Source organism: Marmota marmota, unplaced genomic scaffold (assembly GCF_001458135.2).
Source record: "Marmota marmota marmota unplaced genomic scaffold, marMar, whole genome shotgun sequence".
NCBI lineage: Eukaryota > Metazoa > Chordata > Mammalia > Rodentia > Sciuridae > Marmota > Marmota marmota.
The window spans coordinates 5,111,832-5,120,820 of NW_025999982.1; the positions used below are offsets into that span (position 1 = coordinate 5,111,832).

Here is an 8,989-nt window from a genome sequence, read left to right on the forward strand (position 1 = left end):
GAGCTTCTGGCGTTGAGAACCACGCCCCTCGCGGCGTCGGAGGCGGGGGCCGGGCCGCACCACTCGCAGCCGCGGGGGGAGCGCGGGAGTGCGGCGCCATGGTGGGGCCTGCCGGACGTGGCCCCTGGTGGTTGGGATTGGGGCCTCGCCGAAAGCTGGACCGAGGACTTGAAGTCAGTGGTCACAGGCAACCGGGGCTGCAGGTTTGGGAGCCGCGGAGGCCGCGGCAGGCCCGGGCGCTGCCCCGGGAGCCCCAGAAGACGGCGTGGGCGGGGCTCAGCCGCTCTGGCATCCAGACGCCCCCAATATGGCCTGAGGCACTTTCAAGCCCCCTCCCCGGCTTCGGGAGTTTTCTCTGCAGTTCTGGGCCCGCCCCTTTGCGGCCCACATCCTGGTCGCTGCGGCCTTCGCAGGGTTGGGGTGGCGGCTATGTGAGACCCAGGCCTCCTGCCGCAGGCAGAGCCCCCCGGTGGGCTACAGCCGCCCTTCTTACCGCTCCCATGTCCCATCTGCCAGGAGTGACCTCCCGCCAGGAGTGACCTCCCGCCAGGTCACAGCCAGAAGGCCCCCCCCACACACACACACCGGGGTCCACGCTCCCGCTGTGAACCTTTGCACACCCCATCCTTAGAGCCCCAGTTACAAAACGTGGTTTGCTCTAAGGTAGTTGAGAAGATCAACTAGTCCGTCCACGTAAGCACGCGCAGGCACTGTGCTGCGGGCCCTTAGTGTGCGTCAGGCACTTCTAAGTGCGTTACACCTGTTAAATAGGATCCAACAATCCTGCCAGGAAGATATTTATTTCAGCAAGTGCCCAATTCCCGTTTGTAACCTTGCCCCACCCCCAACACCCAGAACACCAGCACCCTGCTAGTTATGAGGGTGCTCAATAAAAGTCGCTGTTAAATGGATCTTAAAGTCGGCAGGGACAGACAGGGACGGCAGTCCCTTAGCCTGCATTTATGTTGTTGTTCGTACTTCGTGAGAGTTCTTCAGAATAGTCAGACACCTGCCTTCTGATCGCTTTTGACTCTCCTCCAAGCTGACCTTTTAAAAGCCACTCCCAGTCACCACTGAGGAGGACAAACACTGTATACTTTCCTGGTTGGAAACCTGCGGGTCTCTGTCCCTTCACAGAGGGCTCCATCTCCCCCCCCCCCATCTGACCTCCTCATCTCAGACTTGCCCCGATGGAATCACTACAAAACCTTCCAGCCCTTCCGATTTACCAGGTTTTCTCTTTCAAACCCAACTTTCATTAACCGCCCCCACCCTCTCCCAAGAGTGCTTTAAATGATTTCCTCTTGCCTGAATTCCGATTTAGCTTTTTCAGTGTGGAAAATCAAGTTCATAGGATAATAGTGAAGCTAGATTTACAGATAGGTAGTTAGGTAAATCGGGTCTAATATCCAGTAAGATAAATAAAATGGAGGCCAGACCATTATAGAGAAAGGAGTCCCGGAAACCAGAGCAGCACTTGGGGAAATTGAAATCTTATTGTCCCCATGGCCCGAGCCCATTCTAAGGAAAATGTTAATGAAGCAGCAAAGGAGGAGGTGCTAATCAAAAGCTGCCCCAGGCCCTTCCTGCCCACCTTATCTCCCACCTTTTAGGCCTTCCATTCTATCACTAAAAGGTAAGGGGAAATAAAAGATCTGAGTGTGGGAAAGCTGAAAAAAGAACTTAGCTATAAAAAAGGGAAGACCTCCCACTTCCACCGATTCTGCCTTTTGGGTCCCCTTCTTCCTCTGGGGAGAAGTCTTTTCTGCTGTCCTTTAATAAAGCTTCTACTTTCTACTCTCCACTTGCCTCGCTTCAAACTTCAACATGTGGGGAAGCAGGACTCCTCACTCATAACCAGCGGTATCCACAGGTTTCCAGCTTTCTAGGCAGGTGTCAGAACAATGTCATCAGGGCACTTGGTGATGACACATTTCTAAGAGAAAATGGAATCACCGTGCCTGTACCTTCGGGATGGGCTGATGCGTATCCGGTGAGGGCTGTGATTGGCCTCACCTTCCTCCTGACATCTCCTCACGCAGACCCTTTCCTTGGCTGGGTGTTCCTCTCCATTTTTCCTCCATCTGTCTATGTTTCCTTCTGAACTTGTCTGTCCCCATCAGACCTTGTGTAGATTTGGCCATTTCCCACAGTGATTCCGTGGAAGGGAGCTATGTTGTATTTTATTTATACATTATTTTGTATCTTCCATAGCAACAAATAGGGATACACACATAGTAAATGCTCAATAAATGGTTTCCAAGTAATTCAACAATTTCCAAAAGTGGTGGGGGAGGGTAAAAATAGGTCAGTTAAACCTGCTAGACCGCTAGGAATACCAAGCAGAAGCAAATGTAACACTGGGCTATAGCTGTATCTCTACAACTCAGGGCTCACAGGGACACCAGGAGGAAAAAGTAAAAAAACTTGATATTTTAAAATTGCAAGCCAGGCACAGTGGCACACGTAATCCCACTGACATGTCAGGCTGAGTCAAAAGGATCACAAGGTCCGGACCAGCCTCTGCAACTCAGTGAGACCATGTCTCAAAAAAAAATAAAAATAAAAATAAAAACAACTAGGGATGTGGTTCAGTTAGTAACGTATCCCTGGGTTTAATCTGTAGTACCAAAAACAAAACAAAACCTTCAAGCCATTGGAAGACATATCCCATCAGCAGAGTGGACAAAACAGAAGGACCTAAGATAATACAGCAATTTGAAAGAAACTTTAAAGCGGGAGGGGGGGGGAGTTTTCAAATGAAAAGAAAGTACTAGAAAAAAGAACAGGTATAGTTGAAAAGAAAACAGAACCTCTAGAAGTGAAAAGTATGCTCACTGACATGATTGAATGAGGAAAAGTCTTGCTGGGCATTCATGCTCCTGAGCCACCCAACAATGTGTCTCCAGAGCTAGAAAGCAGTTGGCTCTAGGCTGGGTTAGTGCCCACTGACCCTGCTACCCGCTGCTCTGGTCACCCCACAGCACTTACCACACTGTAGTGGGCAGCATCACCCTGAGCCCTTGCCATTCTCCCCTGGTAGTCTATCAGCTCGTTGGCACTAGGGACCATCCATTCATGGCTGAACCCCAAACTTGGCACATAGTAGGAACCCAACAAATGCTTACTAGGAAATAAATGGATAAGCCAAAATGTGTTGTGGTTTTTTGTTTGTTTGTTTGTTTTATCTTGTTTCTTGGTACCAGGGGTTGAACACAGGGGTGTTTAACCACTGAGCCACTTTCCTATCCCTTTTTATTTTTTTTATTTTGAGACAGAGTCTTGATCAGTTGCTTAGGACCTCACTAAATTGCTGAGGCTGGCTTTGAATTTAGGACTCTCCTGCCTCAGCCGTCCTAATTGCCAAGATTACAGGTGTGCGCCACCACACCTAGCTAAAGTATGTTTTAGAATTATACAGGAATTAAAACTTTAGGAAGACCCATATGCCCCCAAGCAGTAGGATAAACTAATAGAAAATTAGCAGGAAATCAGCTGAGCACTGTGGCGTATGCCTGTAATCCCAGTGGCTCAGAAGGCTGAGGCAGGAGGATTGTAAGTTCAAAGCCAGCCTCAGCAACTTAGTGAAGCCCTGAGCAACTCAGCGAGACCCTGTCTCTAAAATAAAATATTACAAGGGCTGGGGATGTGGCTCAGTGGTCAAACGCCCCAAGGTTCAATTCCTTGTACAAAAAAAAAAAAAAGAAGAAGAAGAAGAAAAAGAAATTAACAAGAAACCAAACACTTGTAGACCTTGAGAATTGCAAGAATATAGACCATCCCAGCTCCTTGGGATCCAGTGGGGAACTATGTTGCAATGAAAAGAGAACAGAAAATCCTAAGAAGCCACCATTGCAGTTAAGTTGACATCACATTAACTGGGTCTGGAGGGAATCTAGGGGGGATGTCAAGGTCTATGTGAGAGTTTAGGCCTCACTGGGGAAGGCCTGCCAGGAGGACCCCCTCAGTGTAAGAAGGTGACCACGCTTGGCCACAGGCCTCCTGTCCACTTGTCCTGGGGGAGAACTTCCTGGCTGCTGCCTCTGCTCGCCTACCTTGCTGGAGTGGGGGCCGGGGGTGGAGAAGGCTGCATCAACCTTTGGGACTGACCTTTATTTCAAAGCTTCAGGGATTCTTGACAGTGCTGGAAATCAGATGTGAAACAGCATGTGGCTCTGGGGAAAAAAGCCATTTCCTATGATCTTGACTGTGACAGATGATGGGAAGGAAGGGACTCTGCCCTCGAGAGTTTGAAGCACTGACCCCACTGTGAGACATGTGACAGATGGGTAGCTGGGTAGCTGAGGCCAGCAAGCCATTTGTAACAGCAGGATTTTGAAGCAGAAATGTGGATTATTTCATTTTAAATCCCTGCACCTGAGTTTATCTTGGGGAGAATAAGGAAGAAAGATGTGGTGTCAGGGAGCCCGCCTCCCCTCTTGGCAACAGCAGGTCCTAAAAGACAAAGACCATTCCCCCTGAGAAGGGCCCAGACTGTCTACCCATGATGCCCACATTTCCACAACACACTTCCTGCAACCAATTTTAGTACCTGTGTGGTTCTAGTTAGCATTTGAGTTTGGAAATCCTGGTTTCGATTCTACCAACCCCGAGAACTAGTTTGGGGTGTGCAGGTGTGTGTGTGTGTGTGTGTAAACAGTTAACTTCTGGGTGAACTGAAGTCTAACCATGCGCACCCACAACTTCGCTGGTTGGAGGTACCAGACTTGGCATCTTGGGGTACCCCTGCTCACTTTGGGTGCTCCATGGGAATTGGGACATCAAAGCTCACCACCAGGCCAGGACATTACCTGGACTCCCAGTCCCCAACTCTAGCTGAACATTAGAATCACAGAAGAATTTAAAAAGCGGGGAACTGGGGTGGTCGCTCAGTGGTAGAGGGCTTGCCTGGCCTGTTTATGGCCCCAGGTTTGACCCCCAGTACTGCAAAAAAAATAATAATAATAACCTCAACCCTCAGCTCAAAGGGTAGACTGGGACTGGGTTAAAATGTTGCTTAGACCCTCTCTAGGTGATTCCGGTGTTCCAGGCTGGGGGCGATGGGATGCTCAGCATACACCTGTGCTCAGGTGGATGGGTGGGTATCTCCAGGCTGAGGGGGTCACAGAAACACAGAAAATAGCCCTTTCAAAGAGAAGCCAAGGAAAGCACTATTTTCAGTTCTTCTCCCGGTGTGTTTTCCTGGGAGTCAGCAGAGTCACACACACAGCATCCAGTTTGCAGACTATTTTCCTCCCCAGGGCCAGAGCAGTAAGGGAAGCACCCTTTGCTGTACCGCAGCCCCTCTGGGTACCAGCTGGAAGTGGCATCTTTTTTTTGGTAGGGGGGCAGGAGGGATGCTGGGAATTGAACCCAGGGGCACTCAACCCCTGAGCCACATCTCCGGCCCATTTTATTTTTTTATTTTGAGACAGGGTCTTGCTGTGTTGCTTAGGGCTCAATTGCTGAGGCTAGACTCTAACTTGCAATCCTCCTGCCCCAGCCTCCCAAGTCACAAGGATTATAGGCATGAGCCACCCTGCCCAGTGGAAGCTGCATCTTGTCCAGACTTGGGCCTGAAGTTCCAGCAGGGCCAGAGGCAGAGCAAGTCTTAGCTTCCAGTGAAGCGCAGCATCCTGAGCAAGCTCAGGAGGGACAGAAAGCAAATTCCCCTGGATTCCTTCAAGGACTACCTACTGAGCATCTCCTAGGGCCAAGCATGGCCGTGACGCTAGGAGTATACAGTAGGCAAAACACAAGAAACCACACCGTCATGAAGCTGGTATTCTAGTCTGGGGGATAGACAACGCGATCAATCAGCCTAAGTGATAAAAAGAGGACAGTGCCTGGGAATGTGTGAGGATGTTGCAATTTGGGGGAATCTGTGAGGGTCAGGAAAGGCCTCGTGAAATGGTGACATTTAAGCAAAGATTTGCTAGATGGGGTGGGTCCAGTGGTGCACACCTATAATCCCAGTGGCTTATGGGGCCGAAGCATGAGAACTGCAAGTTTGAGGCCAGCCTGGGCGATTTAGCAAGATCCTGTCTCAACATAATAAAACCAAAAAAAGCAAGAAACTCAGAGGTGAAGTGTCCCTGGGTTGGACGCCCAGCACCAAAACAAAACAAACCACCACCGAGATTCAGCGGAGGGGTGAGGGGAGCCATGGGGCTGTTCGGAGGAAGAGAGTGCCTGATAATGGAGGTACAAGTCAAAGGCCCAGCGGGAGGAGCCCAGTGAGAAGGGACAGGGGCTGAAATGAGGCCAGGGAGTTGGACCTCGTAGGCCTTCGCTGTGACCTTAGCTGGGGCAGCAGCAAGGCACAAGCTAGATATATTTCAGAGGAGGGGACCCTCCCAAAGGGAAACTGAGGCTAGCTCGTGGGTCTCCAGCCGGCTTTCCCCCTGGTTTCCCTGTGGGGGTCTGGGAGTTGGGGTGGTCTCAGTCCCACTGGAGGGAGCACGGAGCATGGATGAGCCCTGAGAGGCCGGGCCCTAGGACCTGGGGGGACCCAGTGAAGGTGAAGGTGTGGGGAAAGGTCACCAGAGGCCGGGCCACAGGGTGTACAGGAGCAATCTGTTCCCTCTCTGCCTGGAAACCGGGCCACTCTTGTCTCTCCCTGAGCCGGCGGGCGGGACGAGCGGTCCAGGCCCAGAGAAAGGCCCACAGTTGTCTGGAGATAAAAGAAGCCCCCCGGCCCACCCCCGGGCTGTGAGGCCCTGTGCTCGCTCTCTGGGCACCTTCTCAGGGCACTGCCTGGCACCACCCGGCTCTGGCCTTGCCTCTCCAGCTCCCCTCTGGTGCCTCCCGCCTCAGCGGCTCTGCAGGCCTCCCCTCCTCCCCTGGACACACAATGTCTCCTTGTGCCTTCCCCCCGGCTCCCAGGGGCGCCTCCCCTGCCGGCCACACATCCACGGCCAGCCCAGGCCCGCGGCTCTTTCATCCCGCTACCCAGGATGCCTCCCTGGTCACCCCTGCTATCTGCCTCTGGCGACCTTGAGTCCCTTCTGAACAGTGGGAGGGCCTGGCAGGAGCCTTGCCCAGTCCCCGAGTGCCAACTCTGAAACCAGATCGGTCACACCCTGAAGAAGAAAAGGCTGTTTATGTTCCTCCTTGACGTCCTCCAGCCGCCACCAACGTCAGGAGGGACACTCACTTGCCAGCTGGGCTTGCTGCCATCCCGGTGGCCTGGGGCAGACTTCCACCTGCAGCCCAGAGAGTGTGGACACAGGCAGGTCCCGCCTCCCGTGTTCCTCAGGGGCCTCAACAGTGACATTTAGAGACACCCCAGCTGCCACCAAGGGCAAGTGGCAGGAAAGGTGGGGTCAGGAAGGGAAGGTGGCCTGGCTCCTGTGCTGGCTGGAGGGGTCAGGCCCGCTGGCCAGCCGCTCAGTGCCCTCCTGCAGGAAGCCTCAGCAGATGGCGAACTTCTGGCCCAGGGACAGGGCAGAAAACTCTGGCTGCTTGTGGGAGGGGACAGGAAGGCTGGTCCCTGAGAGAAGCTGGTCTTTTCCTGTCCTCCTCTCTCCAGGCCAGGGACGGACTGCTTTGGAGCCCACCTCTCACACTGGCACCGCGGGTGGCCTCTGCCCACTGCATGGCGACCCAGAGGGTGGCCCACCAGGACCTCCCCAAGACAAGGGGTGGAGGAGGGAGCAGGACACGGACGCTGGAGGGTGGCAGCAGCCACAGGAGCAGGTTCAGCTGGCTGCCTGCCTCTGCCCCAGAGCCCTGTCCCTCCACCACAGCCTTGTCACAGGCCATTAAGCTCTCAGCAGGTGCCCTGTGCTCGCTGGAGGCTGGGAGCCAGGTTGGAGGTGGACCTGGAGACATGCCATCTCGCCCCCCCACCCCTGGCCTGGCACTGTCGGGGCTCAGAGCCCTCCTTGGAGGCTCAAGGCACTGGTGGCCAAGTGATGAGATCGTCCTTTGCCACTCAGGGTGTGGCACTTGTCCATTCTATCCCACACGCCTGCAGAGGCCCCTGGGTGGGGGACACGGTGCTGGGCTGGGCACCAGCCAGGAGGCCGCGTGCTCAGGCCCTCCCCTAGCTTGGAGCATCAGGGAGGGAGGCTGCCCCGGCCCAGGAGGACATCCAGGAAGAAGTGGCCTTCAGGGCTCTAGGCCTAACCGACACTGACAGGAATCAGGGGACAGACAGCACCTCAATGGCAAGATTCCCTCCTGAGACCAACGGGGCCAGTAACGCGTGTTCTCAAGAACTGTGACACATAGGAGATGGACCGGACGGACCTGTGGACACCAAGTGAGTCCAGGCCGAGGTGGCTCGTTGGAAATGTCGCGTCTTATTTGGGTCCCCTGATTTATTTATTTTTTAAATGATGGCATTTATAAAGAACTGGCACTCAGAATGTTTTCTAGATATTCATTTAGGTTGAGGGTTATTGCTGAACCTCTGTTGGGGTACGATGACGTGGTATCTTTCATATGTACACACATGATCACAACATGTAAAACACATGTACATGTAAAACGATGTTGCTGTGATCAATAGGTATGCCTATACATTTGTGTGCATGTGTATTTTTATTTATTCACTGAATTATGAGCCCTTATCTTTTAGATACACACTGAAATATTTGTGGGGAAAGCATGTGATGTCAGGGATTTGCTTCAAAATGACAAGAGAAGGCACAGTCGAGGTGGCTGGGGAGGGCACTGAAGAGGTGAGGGTCGCTGGGTCTGGGTGACGGGGTCGATGGGTGCGTTAGATGGTCTTATCTAGTTTTGCATCTGTTCTACATTTTTTTTTGTACTAGGAGTCAAACCCAGGGGTGCTTAACCACGGAGCCACATCCTCAGCCCTTTTTTGTATTTTATTTAGAGACAGGGTCTCACTGAGTTGCTTAGACCTCACTAAGTTGCTGAGGCTGGCTTTGAACTTGCGATCCTCCTGCCTCAGCCTCCTGAGCTGCTGGGATTACAGGCGTGGGTCACCGAGCCCTGATTCTAGATTCTTTATATATAT

General features: G+C 52.7%; 1 protein-coding gene across 5 annotated transcripts in view; it reads left to right on the forward strand.

Moving 5' to 3' along the window:
• Positions 1-7,144: 7,144 nt before the first annotated feature.
• Fgd2 (FYVE, RhoGEF and PH domain containing 2) overlaps positions 7,145-8,989 on the forward strand; it is a 26,273-nt gene continuing 24,428 nt past the window's right edge. Inside the window, exon 1 of one of the 5 annotated variants that reach the window (XR_007348432.1) lies at positions 7,145-8,266. Coding sequence is in view for 3 of the 5 variants with exons in the window: in XM_048805218.1 (XP_048661175.1) it covers positions 8,239-8,266 (28 nt within the window). In the remaining 2 variants the exon portion in view is untranslated. Of the gene's footprint in view, positions 8,271-8,989 lie in introns of all 5 variants that reach the window. The other 4 variants (XM_048805218.1, XM_048805215.1, XM_048805214.1 and 1 more) reach the window with 4 other exon arrangements.